We start from the raw sequence: 17,605 nt of genomic DNA on the forward strand, positions 1-17,605 counted from the left end.
CAGTGTGGTGATTCCTCAAGGACCTAGAAATAGAAATTCCATTTGACCCAGCAATCCCATTACTAGGTATATATCCAAAGGACTATAAATTGTTCTACTATAAGGACACATGCACACGAATGTTCATTGCAGCACTGTTTACAATAGCAAAGACCTGGAACCAACCCAAATGCCCATCGATGATAGACTGGACAGGGAAAATGTGGCACATATACACCATGGAATACAACGCAGCCATCAAAAACGATGAGTTCGTGTCCTTTGTAGGGACATGGATGAACCTGGAAACTATCGTTGTCAGCAAACTGACACAAGAACAGAAAATCAAACACGTATGTTTTCACTCATAGATGGGTGTTGAGCAATGAGAACACATGGACACAGGAAGGGGAGCATCACACACTGGGGTCTGTCGGGGGAAATAGGGGAGGGACAGTGGGGGGTGGGGAGTTGGAGAGAGATCAATGGGGAGAAATGCCAGATATAGGTAATGGGGAGGAAGGCAGCAAATCACACTGCCATGAGTATACCTATGCAACAATCTTGCATGTTCTTCACATGTACCCCAAAACCTAAAATGCAATTTAAAAAATTTACATTGAATAGATTAGATTAAGAATAAAAGATGAGAGGAGTTTATTCATATATGCTAGCTCTTGTTACCTTCTTAAAGTTATATACATCTTGTTATATGCACTTTTTTTTTTTTAGATGAAGTCTCACTCTGTCTCCAGGCTGGAGTGTGCAACCTCTGCCTCCTAGGTTCAAGCAATTCTCCTGCCTCAGCCTCCCAAGTAGCTGGGATTAGAGGCAGGTGCCCAACTAATTTTTGTATTTTTAGTAAAGATGGAGTTTCACCATGTTGACCAGGATGGTCTCAATCTCATGACCTTACGATCCGCCCACCCCTGCCTCCCAAAGTGTTGGGATTACAGGTGTCAGCCACTGCACCCGGCCTATATATACCTTCTTAAGGTCTGTTTCTTGTTACTGCAATGTTAGATTTTCTTCATATATCTTTTTCAATACCACAACATGATGATGGCCTTGGTTTTGACACAGGGACCTTGCCTAAATGCCAGCATTTAGCCAGATGATGAAATACAAAATCAATCTTCCTAGGGTTCCACATGGCATTGCTGCTCTACAGCCCCTGCCCTTGGCATTGATTATGTCCTTGTATGTTTTAGGAGGGGTGAGATGTTCTGTATCACACTCTGATCAGACCTCTCTGAGTCCTTTTCTCAGCTGACCTCAACCTTGGCCTCTAAAAATTGCAGACTCCCAGCATAAATGGTTTCATCCACTCCATCTTTTCCCTTCCCACACACACATCCTAGAACACACACTGCATAGTTTCTAACAACTCAAGGCTGTGTCCTGAGGATGACTGCCCAGCTCTTATGTTCCTGCCTGGGAAAGAGAATCAGCTGTTTGATAGGACCCATCTCCCAGGCTTTGTGAGAGAGCAGGGGCCTGATTTTGATAAGCTCCAATTAGTACAGCCAAGAGAGCCTAATAGTGTTGACAGCCCCCTTCCTGCTTTTCATTTATTTCTGCTTCCCTGACTCCTGCCTATGCCTCCGTCCTCCTCCCTCGTTCTCCCTGCTGCAGCAGTTATTATGGATTAAATTTTGTCCTTCCTGCATTAGCTCGTGTCCAGCTTGGCTTGTCATTGGCACAGGTCACAAGTGCTGTTGGGTCTGCTCGCACCACTATTCCCCAGCTGCCACTAGTAGCACAGATCAGCAAATCCTTTTCTCTCAGCTCGTTTGTTGAGAAGTTTGTCAGTAGCCATGGAAAGAAATTACTATTTTCATCATGTTTAGAAATATGTATTTTGAAGAGTTGTAAAATTTTGAAATGGGAAGGGATTTGAGGCTGACACTTGGGAGGCGGAATGATGAACCTTAGTAAGGTGCTAGGACTCAAAGTAGGACGAGCCCCACTAGCTGACCCCCCAGGCCCGAATTCTTTGCAGAGAAAAGGATGTTTCCCCAACATTCTCGGACTGCATACCAACAGGCCAAGCAGATTCCAGCATCACTTGGGATCCTCTGCTCAAAGTACACATGCACATTCCTAGGCCTCTTGGTGTTTGGCTACCCTGGGCAGTTATGCCTTACTTCAAAGAGCCGTTATAGGGCTGTATTCCTGAAGCATGCCTTTCTTCCTCATTCAATGTGTATTTCGATGTATTTTTAATAGTATTATTCACATGGGATAAAATTCTAAATGTTCTACGGGACATATGATGAAAAGGCCCCTCCTCCTGTTCCCAAGCTGACCAGAGGTGACACATTTCCAGTTACTTGTGTACCCTTCTGGAGATACTCTAGTTAAATGCTTTTTTTTTTTTTTTTTCTTTTGAGATGGAATTTCGCTCTTATTCCCCAGGCTGGAGTGCAATGGCACAATCTCTGCTCACTGCAACCTCCACCTCCCGGGTTCGAACAATTCTCCTGCCTCAGCCTCCTGAGTAGCTGGGATTACAGACATCCACCACCATGCGTGGCTACTTTTTATATTTTCAGTAGAGACAGGGTTTCACCATGTTGGCCAGGCTGGTTTCGAACTCCTGACCTCAAATGATCCACCAGCCTTGGCCTCCCAAAGTGTTGGGATTACAGGCATGAGCCACCATGCCTGACCTTAAATGCATTTCTTATTAGTCCTGTTGTCTGACTATTCTCTAGTCCCAGAAATTGATATATGGGTATATCTTAGAAGCGTGAATAAACTTAAAAATGGAGCTCGAAAGATTTGAAAAATATTTTGGTAATGGGAATCATTTAACATTAAATCAGAGGCAGAATATCTCCTTCTCTGAAAGTCTTTAGACGTGAGAGAGTCTCTCATCTTAATAGGTTAGTTCATAAGTGGTTTTTTCTTCAGTGAAGAGATAACTTCAAAATTACATGTTTAGCCTGACGATACAGATTTAAGAGGGATTATTATAGTCAACTGTGAAATTACATTTCATGTTTAAAAAAAAAAAAACAGGAAATATTCTGTTAATCAGCTGAGCAGTCCTGTCATTTACAACTGTCTGATTTCAGTGACTGTTTCTTTAGTTGCAAAATATTCAGGTCTGGCCTTGAAGCACATCTGAAGGCCAGTGTTCTAAAACCCAACAGGGAGGTCTTAACATTTTTGGTTTTTTTTTAACTTTAGCTGCATCTCAGAACAAAAAGGGTTCCTTCCAAAGAAAAAGAGGGGCATCATGGCTGTTTTTTCATTTCTGTCTGCAGCTACACATGTGAGCCACCAGTGGTGCTAAAGTCACTAAGAGGGATTTGTAATCAGTTTTTTAATGATTAAAAAACCAGCCTTCAATCATAAAAGCAAATAAGTGGGGAAAAGTCACCTCCTTCAGGAACTAGTTCCATTGCTACAAATTAAACTCTATTACACAAGTGTGAACATTTTTGGAAGCATGTATTACTGAAGTTGACATTTCCCAACATGCTTTTAGTCAACAGTTTAGATGTGTAGAGTCCAAAGATAAAGGTACTGATGAGATACCACTGCTTCCAAAATAGAAATCTTTTAAATGATTTTATATCCTCTCTCCTCCCCTTTTGTTGTGGCTTGGTTTATTTTAAACTACTGATAATAATTGTGTTTATTTTTAAATAATTGCATCTAAAAATAGTTTAGAAGGGAGTACATTGAAATGAAGAGATCATATGTGGATATCATAATTGCTTTGCGTCATGTGTGTCAAAATCTCAGTCACCCAGGCTGGAGTGCATTGGCGCATTCATGGCTCACTGCAGCCTCGAACTCCTGGGCTCCAGCAATCCTCCCGTCTTAGCCTCCCCAGTAGCTAGGACTACAGGTGCTCACCACCATGCCCTGATACATTTTGTTGTTGTTTTTTTGTGAAGGACAGGATCTCACTTTATTGGCCAGGCTGGCTCAAGTTCCTTGCTTCAAGTGATCCTCTCATCTCGGCTTTGCAAAGTGCTGGGATTATAGGTGTGAGCCATGGTGCCTGGCAGTGTTGCTATTTGAAACTGCCCTGCAGTGAGTATACTCAAGGCTGCAAAGTATGGCCTGACCCGTATGTCCCTGCTGCTTATTTGGTCCTGGAATATGCATTACGGAGGAAGCATTGGCCTTGTCCATACCTGAAGCATACACTTCATCAGAGGAAACGGCAGGAAAATATCTGACAGAAATGTACATGATCCATCCTTGAAAGTGTTTCAAGGGGTAGTTTTATGGGAGAATTGGTTTATAATTTAAACAAGAAAAGAAGGAAATTGCTCCTTCATTTGTAGGAAAAGTTGGGCAAAGATTTGGGCAGAAATCTGTTTATAGTCATTGAGTCACTGAGTGAATGACAACCTGGGAGTGCAGACCTGCCCTTGAGATGCTTGTGGTTTACTGGGAGACAGGCATGGAAAACCAGAGCCAAGTTCAGAGTTCTATGGGGTCTGTGGTTAGAGCAAGATTAATTCTGTGTGGTGGGGCCCAGAAGCCTTCACACATGATGTCTGGGCACCTGCTGTGAACCAGATGGTGTAGTAGACATTGGAGATAAAGCACAAGCCTCAGTCCTTGCTTGACAGAATCTGGTGATGTGTGCGTTGCCCAGGGAAGGATTCAGTCATGCCTTTCATCTTGGACATGTCGACACTGAGGGGCTTCTGCACATCTGGGGGAGATATCAGGAATGCAGTCGGAAGTGAGAGTCTGGGGCTCAGGACAGAGGCCTGGGCAGAGAGTCAGCTCTGAATGGGATCCTTGAGACTGTAAGCATGATTGTGGTTTTCTAGAAAGAAGAGGGCCTAGAGCCAAACCTGGGGAGCACTAGCACAGAGAATTCTAGAAACAGGAGCACCAGCCCACTCAGAACACATTTATTACTTGACCAGAATTAGGGAGCAGAAGCAGCAGAGACTGATGTACTTGCCGTGTATGTATTCATTATTATTAGACTCTTGGTCTTGTTCTTCTGAAGTCCTTTGCTCACATAAGCTTTATCTCATTAAAAGTGATTAGGCATGAAAAGAACTTGTAATGGAAGAGATTTTTAAAGATCTGATTTCATGTTGTACCACTGTTCTTCAGTTATCTGTGACATACTCATTCCAAAACAGGGTAACTTCCTCCGTCATTGCTTGACAACTGAACTGTCAGTGCTGCTTTTCCCACTGTTTCTGATCTTAATAGTGTTTTGTCTTCCTGTAGGAGCTATAGTTGGAATGAATTAGTGGTAGGGAATCTGGGGCCTGCCCTTTTTGTTCTGTTTTGCTTTAATGTGATACTAAACTCTGATAACTTAATCAGTCCTTTATTCAGAAATTATATATATGTTCTCTTGTCTGTCCTTTCTTCTCTAAAATGGAAAAATGAGTTGTAATTCAACAGACCTTTCAATGCAGAGGCATTTCCTCCCTTTTTGCAAATGCTCTTCTGTGTTATATACCGTGACAGGGCCTAACGAGGTACTGCTAAGCAAAGCTGATGTGGTTCAGGTCTCAGCTTGGGCGGCTGTAACAGAATACCACAGACTGAGAGGCTTAAATAACATTGATTTCTCACAACTCTGGAGGCTGACAAGTCTGAGGTCAAAGCTCGGTCACTCAGACTTCTCTTACATGGGCACTAATACTGTCGTGGGAGCCATACCCTCCTGACCTTGTCTAAACCAAACCATCCCCCAAAGACCTCACCCCCAATACCATCAACATGAATTGGGGAGGTGGGGGGGGTCATAAATATTCAGTCCATAGCAGTCCATTGCCTCAAAAGCTTATAGTGTAACTAGGGGTCAGGCAGAAATCGAACAATCCACAGTAAAGGGATGAGAATGGTGATAAATGTGGCAATGGGTATGCCTCAGTTAAAGTGGTAAGAAGTCATTTCTCATATTTATTGTCTTTGAAAACCTCTCATCAAGCACATTAAAAACGCCTGCCTCTTCCAGGGCTTCAGCAGGTCTGTGACCCATGCTCCAGCGTCTTGATCCCTATGCCCGTGTCACACGAAGGCTTTGTATTTGTAGACATGCCATCAGATACTTTTTTTTGTTGACAGCTAAAATTTCAACTTTTTCTAAATGAATTCCATGGTGTTCCTAGTAGTTATGTCTTTCTGAAAACAGCATATAGTAATGAATTAATTGCTGTCTCTGGAGGCAAATTGTTTTAGCCTTTTTTAGTGTTCATTCATTAAAATGCAGATTATATTTAAAGGAATATTTGATGAACAGTTTATTCTAAAATAGCTCTGTGAATTCTGTGAACTTTCTGCAGTCTCTCAGTCATCAGTATTTATATCCTAGAATTGCCTTTTGCCTGTCACTGACTTCAGTGCATTCATCTAGCAATAAATATTTATTGAGTGCCTGCATAGTATACAAAGCTCTGTTAGGTGCCAAGGATGTAGCCATGGACCATCTCTGCCCCCAAGGAGCTTAACATTAAGATCTCAAGTAAAAAGAAGCAAAAATGGAAAAAGCCTTAACTGGCTCGCCCTTTGGGTAAATTCTAGCCTTTCTAGTCAGACAGCCCTGGTTTGATCACTTAACGACTTTGTCAGACTACTTGGCCTCTCCTGAGTTGTTTGTGTGTTTGTGAAATGGAGATAATTTGCATGATTGTTGCAATAAGATGCTGATGGATAGACAGATCTCATTAGAAACAAAAGATGTGAAATTTTTCATGGCAACCAATGCAGAAACTGCAGAGACCACCACAGAATATAAGGCAATGTGATGCATCTCAGTGGAGGTCCTGCTGCCCGGGTCCCAAGATTCCTCTCAGGATGTCCCACTGGTGGTGCCACTAGTGTTGGTCAGTCAGCAGCAGGAGGGCAGGGGGTGTTCAGCAGCTGTGAGGTGCTCCTTTGCTGCTGTCATGGAGGGGAGCATCCAGTCTTTCTCTGCCCAGATTGTTCTTTAGCTCTGGCCATGTACCTGCCTGTACTACCCAATATGGTCCTGAGTATGTGCTCTGAGATGGGTGAAGCCAAGGAAGATGTCCTAGGAGCAGCCAGCCCCCAGCACACTGTGGTGGCAAGCCCACCTGGGGGCCACGCCAGCAATGCGAGTACCTAACTCATGGTTTTGACAGTTAATGAGGTAAAGCTTTTAGCATAGTGCTTAGTGCAAAGTGAGTACTTAATATTTTAACACCACTGCTACATCCTTAATTATAAATTAATACATTAATACCATTGTTATTCTCAGTGAAGTAAAGCATTAAACATTAGAAATGAAACATTGTTTCAGAGCATTTTCTTTTCCAAATATGGTTAGATAACATGCTTACATAACCAAATGTATTTTCTCTTTGGTCAGACATAAACCTAAGCTTTTTCTTCTAAATTTGAGAAAATTATAACAACAAATCTCTGCTGCTGCTTCATTTTCCAGAAAGTAAATGAATATTTTCTTAACCCCTCTCCTCCAATCAAAAACACAAAGCAAAACCCCTATATATAGCATAACAGTGATTTTGTTGGTACTACTTCAAAACGCCCATGCAATATAATATACTCATTCTGCTGTTAGTCACATATCAGTATTAGAGGACTAAAATTCTTGCAGGAATAGCCAGCAGAGGTTCTACTTAATGTTTTGCGTCACCATGTAGTTACTTAACTAGCATTTTTTAGTTCTAAATATGTATTGTCTTCCTAAAACAAGTTGAGGCAACAAGGTGTGCCAGAAACTGGCCCTTGCTGCCGCTTGGTCAGAGGTCCCCGTCCTGGATTGCAGGTGCTGTTTGGCACAGCCGATGGGCAGGTGATTGTCATGGACTGCCACGGCAGGATGCTGGCCCACATCCTGCTGCACGAGTCAGACGGCGTCCTCGGCATGTCCTGGAACTACCCGATCTTCCTGGTGGAGGACAGCAGCGAGAGCGACACGGACTCAGATGACTACGCCCCTCCCCAAGGTACTCATTGGCTCTACTTTCCTTGTCGTTGACCAGAAGGAAAGAGAAGGGCATCGGAGGGGAGTAGACCAGTGCAGAGGAGGGAGGGTGAAGGGTCACCACATCCACGGCAACCGGGGTTCCTGGGAAGAGTTCTCGATCTGCAATTCAGGATAGCACTGGCCTCATCTAGCTGTGACTGTCTCCCCGCTGTTGTCCCTTTTCTCAGAATCACTGGTCGAGTTGATTACACATTATTGGCTTAGCTTTTCCCAGATATAAAGTGAAACACATGGCTCTTCCTGTGTCCCTGAGGTATTATGGAGCTTAGCTGCTTAGTGACAATAAAGAAAGCTAAAGATGAAAAATTCTCTGCTATTATTATAACTTAATATGTGGTATATCCAAATCCCCAACGTTATTAAAGCCCATGGCTTTAGTTGCATGAGAAAAGGATTTGTTCTGCCGTAATGAAGGCCAGCACGTTGGGCGGATGACTCCACATTTCTGACAGAGACGTGCTCTTCATTTCAGGCAGAACCTCTCTTCCGCCTCAGGTCAAAGGGACCTGATGCCTCTTTGTATACCCGACTTGGTACTGAGTACTCTTGGTGGGGATAACCTCGAACTCCCGCCACCTTAACCTCTAGCAGGTCTCCAGAATCCGTGTACAGCACTGGCCTGCTCAGTGGGTTCTTTACCAGCATCCCATCCCCTGTAACCATCTGTCTTTAAAAAATTGACATATATAATTGACATATAATAATTGTGCATATTCATATGTGGATACACATAATGTATAGTGATCAGATCATTTTAGTTAACATATTCATCTCAAATATTTATCACTTCTTTGTGTTAGGAACATTCAATATCCTTGTTCTAGGTATTTAAAACTATATAATAGCTTATTGTTAACTATAGTCATCCTATAGTGGTATAGAAGGTTTAGCCTTCCTATCTAGCTGTAACCACCTGGTTTTGGGGTGTGGACCGGCTTCTGGATTAGAAGTGGTCACACTGTCACAGGCTTCTATCCTTAGCCTGGCACAGCTGTGCTCACACTGCTCTGTGCCTTCATAGTCAAAGGGCACAGTGGGTGGTTTCTAACCTTTCCTGCCACTGTGGAGCATGTCGTCCTGTGAAGGGCCGTTCTGGGGGAAATTATAAAAATCTCCTCTATCAGTGTCTGCCTCTATTGGAACCTGCAATGCTCCCATGTTGTCTTCTCTTTCCTGTCACAGCATGTTATGCTTTCCAGCAACAGACACGTGTGTGTATACACACATACTCATTCATTTATTCATGTTAGGAGAAGGCATTCACACATGAAAATAACTGAGATTAGTGGAAGCATTTTAGGACCAGTGCGCCTTGCGGGGTGTTTATGGGTGTTCCTAGCACCCATAAAGCAATTTAGGAGTTAACCATCCCCTTTCCTAACAGGATACCAGCCTTAAGAGACATGTTGGTCATATTTCTTCAGCCTCATAATAGTAAAGTCAGTGTCTTCATCACATGAACTCAGCATAGTCTTAAAACAGAATTCCTCTTTAGTGGGTCGAATCCAGATTTACTTACCCCCGTCTTATTATTGAGAAAAACGAGGGCCTGAGACCAAGTTTATAAAGCAAGTGCAGAGTAAGTCTAAGAACAGAATTCAGTCCCCAGTTGCTCCTCCAAGCAGTTGCCCTTCTCAGAATCAGTGGGCCAGTTTAGAGGATGCCAGGTGTTGGCCTTTCCTATGTAACAGCGTTCTTCTTAGTGGCCTAGGGAGTTTCAGTGCAGAGGTTGGCACAGTGCAGTGTCAAGATGTAAAGCAAAGCAATAACTGGGCTTCTTCTGCAGGTAGATGGCAGGCAGGCTCACCTCGATGGCTGCTGAGATGAGCCCAGTGTGGCTGTGAAGCCTACAGGAGCCTTCTGAAAACCTTGATCTATCCAGGCATCGAGGAAGGGCTTACTTTTGCTTTTTCAAACAACCTGTGAAAGGCCAAGTAGTCCATGGTCCATCATGGCCCCTTCCTTAATGTCTGCATGTAGCTCCAGAGCAGGGTTTTCCATATGCCGGCCGTGCTCTGCAGGTGCAGCAAGCCTGTAAGAGCCACATCCAGCCCAGCCTTTTCTCCAAATCTGGGCTGGCCACTGTGGCTGCTGATTTCCTGTAACATTCAGTGAAAGAGAATTTAGTCTTGAAAAGCAACTTTTCTCTCTCTTGGACAAGAATTAAGAAACCGTTTTCATCCCTCCTCCTACTGTCCTTGGATGTTGTATGACATTAAAATAACTTATGTCTATACATCATTAGAACCATGTAACACATTAACATACAAGTTGATAAACTTTCACACATACTCTCACCACTCAGCAGTTGCTCCCAGGGCTGTCTCTAGTATCCTGCTTCTTACTCTAGAATTCTCTGTTAGTTCCCGCTGATGGCCCATGCGTAGTTCCTGAATGATACAGAATGCTTCATTCAGGTCACATCCCAATCCAGAGTAGGATGTGCATTGTCAGGCAATTTCTAAGGCACCATGCAAGATGGCAGCTTTGGGAACCTGGATTTGGGTGGTGTGCTTGCCTTCTTTTCACTCGGCACTTGTGTTCCTGCAGATGGTCCGGCAGCGTATCCCATACCAGTTCAGAACATCAAGCCTCTGCTCACCGTCAGCTTCACCTCGGGAGACATCAGCTTAATGAACAACTACGATGACTTGTCTCCCACAGTCATCCGCTCAGGGCTGAAAGGTACAGAACGTTGCACACACCCCAGACCTACAGACCAGGCCTGTGTGTGTTTGCCTGAAGGCTGCTGGTCTCATGCACTCTGTACTTACTGACTGCTGTCCTCTCTGGTGACCTCTTATGGGCTTCATGGAGTCTGTTAACTAAAGCCACTCCCTCTTTACTCCTTTGCTTATCTGACAAGTCCATACCTAGTCTTTATTTTATGATTTGTTTATTTATTTATTGAGAGGGAGTCTCACTCTGTCACCCAGACTGGAGTGCAGTGGCATGATCTCGGCTCACTGCAACCTCCCCCTCCTATGTTGAAGCGATTCTCCTTCCTCAGCCTCCTGAATAGCTAGGATTACAGGCGTCCACCACCATTCCTGGCTAATTTTTGTATTTTTAGTGGAGACGGGGTTTCACCATGTTGGCCAGACTAATCTAGAACTCCTGAGCTCCAGTGATACACCCACCTCGGCTTCCCAAAGTGCTGGGATTATGGGCGTGAGCCACCACGCCCAGCCAAATCCAAACCTAGTCTAATCTCAAAGGGAGATTCCTGACACTCAGTCTTCATCTTCACCTGGTCTTTTCCTCACCATGACAAGAATGATCCTCTATGAGATGTACAAGTATGTTTGCATCTGACTCACGCCTGTCTGCACAATAAACGGACTGCAGCACCTGCCATCCCTAAGGCAGCAGATGGTGCACAAGACATCATTTACACAGAAGTCCCTGTAATTCTAAGAATCTGGCAGGCTTATTAAGGAACTGATCGTTGTGCGATAAAGTTACCTTGAAAGACTTGTGGAGGTTCTGCAATAACTACACTGAGGCATTGATGTGAAGGGCAGCGGTCAAGTGCTGATACCTTCCTGATAGCTATTATGAGTGTTGTTATCTCAAAAGAAAATCAGTGGGCATAGGCATTTGGAGTGTTGTGAATGTTGCAATTCGAGAGTACTGATGATGTTATGACCCCATTGATGTGAGTTCTTTGGAAAAACAATCTCTCTCTTCAGGGTTGAATGGTACAATGTAAAAAGGTTTTAAAATTGAATACCTGGGCTGCTTCTGACCCTTGATGTCTAAGGGACCTCCCATAATCTGAATGAGGATGCAGGAGACTAGCCAGGAACTTTGATACCAAACTTTGATAACTAACTACTGTCATTCAAAACTGGCCATCTGTCTAGGGAGTCACTAGCATGTGCTGCTGCTGCTTGCCTTAATGATTCAGCATTCACAGGGATGTAAAGAATCAAATCCCTGTATATAACTGTTGGTTGGCAAGAATCATACCTGCCTCTGTACCCTCCCCCAAGTAATTATTTTATTTTTAAACTATAGAACATTTTTAGAAGCATATTACACACCCTCTTTTGGGTATCCCAATCTACTGTTTCAGAACTGTAATTAAAAGGAATTATTTAGGCTGTAAACTCCTGAGGGACATGACCGATGTTTAAGTCCTTTATTCCACACATAGGCCCAGTAGAGGCTGAGTACATATTTTTTGTGGTGATTATGAACTTAAATTCTTTGCTTATCCCTAAATTTTTTTTTTAATGTTCTGTCTTTCATGGAGCTAAAACACAAGGATGGTCAACATAAATTCACTAATGTATTTATAATCCACGCTCAACTTTTTTCTTCAAAATTCTATTTTTAAACCTTTTAACCAAGTTCATTACTTTTTTTGAGAACCTACCTCTAGTTCTAGGAATCCTGAACACATTTCTCTAGCAAATATCTGGTGAAGGCTGAAAATAATGTAATTACCACTTAGTTCCTTTTTATTCTTTACAGGAGGAAATTTTCCAATTTTTACCTGCTTATAGAAGCATTATTTTTTATTCCTTGACTGTATCATTTGTATTATGCCTATAAATTAGGTGTTAGAAGCAGCATTTCTTTTTTTGTTTGTTTTTAAGACGAAGTTTTGCACTTATTGTGCAGGCTGGAGTGCAATGGTGTGGTCTTGGCTCACTGCAGCCTCCGCCTCCCGTGTTCAAAGGATTCTCCTGTCTCAATCTCCTGAGTAGCTGGGATTACAGGCATGCACTATCATGCCCAGATCATTTTTGTATTTTTATAGAGACGGGGTTTCATCATATTGGTCAAGCTGGTTAACTCCTGACCTCAGGTGACCTGCCTGCCTCGGCCTCCCAAAGTGCTGGGCTTACAGGTATGAGCCACCGCACCTGGCCTGCAGCAGCATTTCTAAGATGTTGCGACCAGATGCGCAATATAGGTAAAAGTATACATTAGATAACTTGGGAGATGACCCAAAGGAGCTCTCCCAAATGAGAAATTTTTTTCTTGAGTTTTCTTCTAAAACTATAGGCAAGTTTCTCATTTTAATTCTTGCCTAACTAAATATCTAAATCTAATCTAAAAATTTTTAATTTTTTTAGTTATTTATAGGATGCTTTCAGCAGGATGCAGTGGCTCACACCTGTAATCCCAGCACTTTGGGAGGCCAAGACAGGTGGATCACCTGAGGTCAGGAGTTCAAGACCAGCCTAGCCAACATGACAAAATCCTGTCTCTGCTGAAAATACAAAAATTAGCCGGGCATGGTTGTGCATGCCTATCATCCCAGCTACTTGGGAGGCTGAGGCAGGAGAATTGCTTGAATGTGGGAGGCAGAGGTTGCAGTGAGATGAGATCGTGCCATTGCACTCCAACCCAGGCAACAGAGCAAGACTTTGTCTCAAAAGAAAGAAAAAAAAATAAAAGAAAAAATTATTTACAGGATGCTGTTATTCTGTGTCTTCCCAGTTTCAGAAAGTTAGATTAAGTAGACATGAGCTGGTGCTCTCTACTAGGTGCTGTAGGGACAGAGGAAAAGCTTCCCTTCTGTCCTCTCTGAAGATTCCCTGAAATGACTGGCAGTAGACAGATAATAGGAAAAAAGGCATAGAAAGGTGTTAATGTAAATAAGCGTAGGAGCTACATAAAGTAAGAGACTCAAAGAAAGTCCACATGGTTGAAGGTTTTATACCCTTCCCATGGGAAAGAGTGAAATGGGGAGATGAGTAGGCAATTATGATTAGTAGTAGTAAGTGATTTCTAAGGGAAATGAATGGACCCAGGAGGTAGACATTATCTTGTTAATAATTCTTGGGAACTGAATGGGACTCTTAAGTTATGGGAAGGTGAGGGATGAAACTCTGCACTGTAACTAAAGGTTTTGACAACTTTTATTCTCTTCTCTGGTGGTTAAATCTTTCCTGGTTTTTTGGGGAAAACAAGAGATCCAAAATTTGGGGTTCTGAAACAGCCTGGAAGGCATGCTTGTCCAGCCTGCAGCCCATGGGCCACATGCAGCCCAGGACAATTTTGAATGTGGCCCAACACAAATTTGTAAACTTTCTGAAAACAGTATGAGATTTTTTTTTTTTTTGCAATTTTTGTTTGTTTGTTTAAGTTCATCAGCTATCATTAGTGTTCATGCATTTTATATGTGGCCCAAGACAATTCTTCTCCTTCCAGTGTGGCCCAGGGAAGCCAAGATATTGGACACCCCTGTTCTAAGGCCTTCCAGTTGTCTTTAATTCAAAATACTCAGTGTACCAAAGCACCATAGTTGGGATCTTGTCCTCTTTGCCCCGATGGTGCTCTATGTAGGCAATTTACCTTTTCTCTCTTAGGATGTTTTAAGGACTCCACCTTTATGTGTGAATAGCAATCATTTTTGTTTTGTAACTTATTTGTTTATCCACTATCTTAGGGATTATGTTGGTAAATATTGGGAAGAGACAACCAGAACCCTGTCAGAGATGGCACATGGCAATGTTTTTGGCCATGGGGTCATTTGTTCTGTTACAGACAGGTCAGCCACTTGTCTCATAGAGGAAATTAAAAAGATCTCCAGTCCACTTGGTTTTTCTCTGTTACTGTCTTAGAGGAATATCTCACTAAAGAATTTTTGCAGCAGAGGAGGGTGACTCACGATATTGTTTTAGGGTATCACCAGCGCTGGAATTTACATATTTACATCCTGAGCAAAAGAACCTAGAATTCCACATAGCTCTTGGTCCCTGCCCAGGCCTCTTCTGCATCAGTCAGCACACTTCATTTTCACTGCAGATGTGTCTGTGGGGTCAAAGGCCAGGTTCTGGGGAGGGTTAGGCTCTGGTTTTGCTTGTCAGTGGTTTGCCGAGGAAGTTCTGCCTTCCTCAGATTCTCTTCCTTCAGAACGGGGGCTTCTGTTCATCATACAATAAGCAGGGAATTGATTATCTTTGCTTGGGGCTTGTACCCTTTGTTATGATTTATACTTTTTCCTGAGTAGAAATAATTCAAACATGAGTTCAGGAATTTTCTGGCCAAGCCAGTTCATCCCTCAGTGGTAAAGCAAGCTCCCAGAGGCACCCGTTTCATCCCATACGTGCCTTGAAATTAAAAGCTCCAACCCTTGGGCTTTGTTTGTTTTTTGTTTTGCAGAATTTTATCTTTTATCATTTCATTGAGTACAACTGAGAAAATGAGGACGGAATTTTTGAGGCAGGGTGGTTTCAGTCGTTGATGCCATCTGCTTCTGCAGACAGACCTGATAAGATTTGCCTGTGTGGTTCTCATTGAGTACATGCCCCTTTTTTTCAGTCCTTGCAGTGAAACATACTTCTTCTTTTTTTCTTTTTTTTTTGAGATGGAGTGTTGCTCTTTCGCCAGGCTGAAGTACAGTGGCATGACCTCGGCTCACTGAAACTTCTGTGTCCCGGATTCAAGCAATTCCCCTGCCTCAGCCTCCTGAGTAGCCGGGACTACAAGCACATGCCACCAGGCCCAGATTTTTTTTTGTATTTTAATAGAGATGGGGTTTCACCATGGCCAGGATGGCCTCAATCTCCTGACATCATGATCCACCTGCCTTGGCCTCCCAAAGTGCTGGGATTACAGGCATGAGCCACCGTGCCCGGCCAAAACATACTTCTTAAAGAAAAAAAAAGCACCTGTTATTTTATGATCACACACTTCACTAATTAATTAGTTTCTCTTTCCTCCACCCCCCACTTCTCCACATGCAGGTGTGTATGCACATACACAACATGTGTGTCTAATGACTAATAAAGAGGTGAATCACACACATGGTAATGTAAGGGACAAAGGTAACCTCAGGCTCCAAATGGTAGCTACAATATGTCATGCTTGATAAGCACATCTTTCTTCTGTTAAAATTCAGTTGCCTCTTTTTGACCCAGCACTAACACCACATACAGGCTTCTTGTTAACACAAAATAACTTAATTTTCACTGACTTCATACAAGTTTCCAGACTTTTACAAAAAGAGATTCATAAAATTTCTGGCTAAAGGAGAATAGTGTATGTGTGCTGAATTTCTTTGTGTAAAACACCTAAGAGACCGAAAACTCACACCTCCCAAAAGCAGTGAGAAAAATAGATGCTTCTGGAGTTCAGACCTCTCCTGTGCTTCAGAACTCCCTGTCTGCCTGGGAGGGCAAGATTAGAGACTCCAGGCCACGAGCTTTTGGAAAAGGGAATAGAGGCCTACTGAGTAGAGCATTAATTTGTTCTTTCAGGTTGTATTCTGAAACAAATTTAAAAATCAGAGCTTCAAACAAAATTATTGCTGAATCCTTGGGCAAAGATACTGGGGATTTTTTTTTTTTTTAATAAGACAGACATGGTTTACAAAAAGTTTCTGAAGCAAAAAAGTTCTGTCCTGACTATATCTGGGCTTCTGTATCTTTCTCTTCTTTTATCATAGTGACATCTAGAAATTGAATGAGTATTTTCTTTTGCTTTGATTTTTCCCACTAATTTCTGAAATTTTTAATCTCTTGCCTTAGGAATTCAGCTCTTGCAGAAAACTCACATACTCCTGGCTGACACTAAACAATTCAGGGTTGTTCTTTCTTAGTTCCTCTGCTGAATTTTTCGTGCTAGTGGTTTATGAGATAGCCTGTGTCCCTGGTCACAGCTTTGCCTGTCGTGTAGCCCAGGACTGCTTTATGCTAAATCATCAGAGGCCCTCACATATGTTACTATGTCACTTAATGCACCTAGCTCTATAATCGTTAGAACAAGAAATGGCATTATTTGTATGGAATTTAATCTTTTTTGAAAGAGTGATTGTTTCAGCACTTTAAGAGACCAAGGCAGGCAGATCATGAGGTCAAGAGATCAAGACCATCCTGGCCAACATGGTTAAACCCTGTCTCTACTAAAAATACAAAAAATTAGCTAGGCATGGTGGTGCATGTCTGTAGTCCCAGCTACTCGGGAGGCTGAGGCAGGAGAATTGCTTGAAACTGGATAGCGCCACTGCACTCCAGCCTGGCGATAGAGCGAGACTGACTCAAAAAAAAAAGAAAGAGCGATTGTGATTCGCCTTTGTAGATGACAGCCATCTCATTATAACTCTGCACCGGCATTAAAAGACGTCCCTGAGAGTTCGCTTATAAACGTTTGGGTATATTCTTGGGCCAGACAGATAGAGCCCATCTAGTAGACAGAGCCTGGGAGTGTCCCACGTTGCTTGCTGAGTCTCTGAGCAGTCTCCGAAAGCATCTTGTGTCTAGGTCAGCGCTGCAGGGGCAACAAGCCGCTTTTCTGTTGGGGAAAGCCACCTTGCAGTACAGTTTTTAAAAATATCTTATTTTAAAAATAAATACAAGAATGGTGCAGCTCAGATGAGGAGCTGTGGAAATTTCATGTCATCAGCTTTATTTCTACAATATTACAATGATAGTTCTATCCTAAGAAGCTTGAGACACCATCATCTTTGTTCCTACTTTGACTGTTTATGTTAGTTGCTTCACCTTTTGGTTTCCTCGTGTGCCCAAAGCTGCTCTCCAGAGAACATCATCTCAGTTTCCTGATGGCAAGCAGGCCTTTCCCTGAGACAGACCTAGACGTTGAATGCCCAGAGCATATTTAGTATGTGCACAAATTCTAGCTTCCCCTCCCATCTGTAAAAGAATCTAATACAGCAGGATGTTTTTGATTCTT

The 17,605-nt window shown here is 42.7% G+C and overlaps 1 protein-coding gene across 12 annotated transcripts in view; it reads left to right on the forward strand.

Moving 5' to 3' along the window:
- The window catches only part of TULP4 (TUB like protein 4), a 278,355-nt gene that overhangs the window by 209,245 nt on the left and 51,505 nt on the right, over positions 1-17,605 (forward strand). For 10 of the 12 annotated variants that reach the window (XM_078370392.1, XM_078370390.1, XM_035297062.3 and 7 more), the window contains 2 exons: positions 7,733-7,913; positions 10,505-10,639. The exons of the other annotated variants lie outside the window; for them this stretch is intronic. In XM_078370392.1, coding sequence (XP_078226518.1) covers positions 7,733-7,913; positions 10,505-10,639 — 316 coding nt within the window. The remainder of the gene's footprint in view (positions 1-7,732; positions 7,914-10,504; positions 10,640-17,605) is intronic. 12 annotated transcript variants of the gene reach the window in all.

This window comes from Callithrix jacchus, chromosome 4, assembly GCF_049354715.1.
Source record: "Callithrix jacchus isolate 240 chromosome 4, calJac240_pri, whole genome shotgun sequence".
Taxonomy (NCBI): Eukaryota; Metazoa; Chordata; class Mammalia; order Primates; family Cebidae; genus Callithrix; species Callithrix jacchus.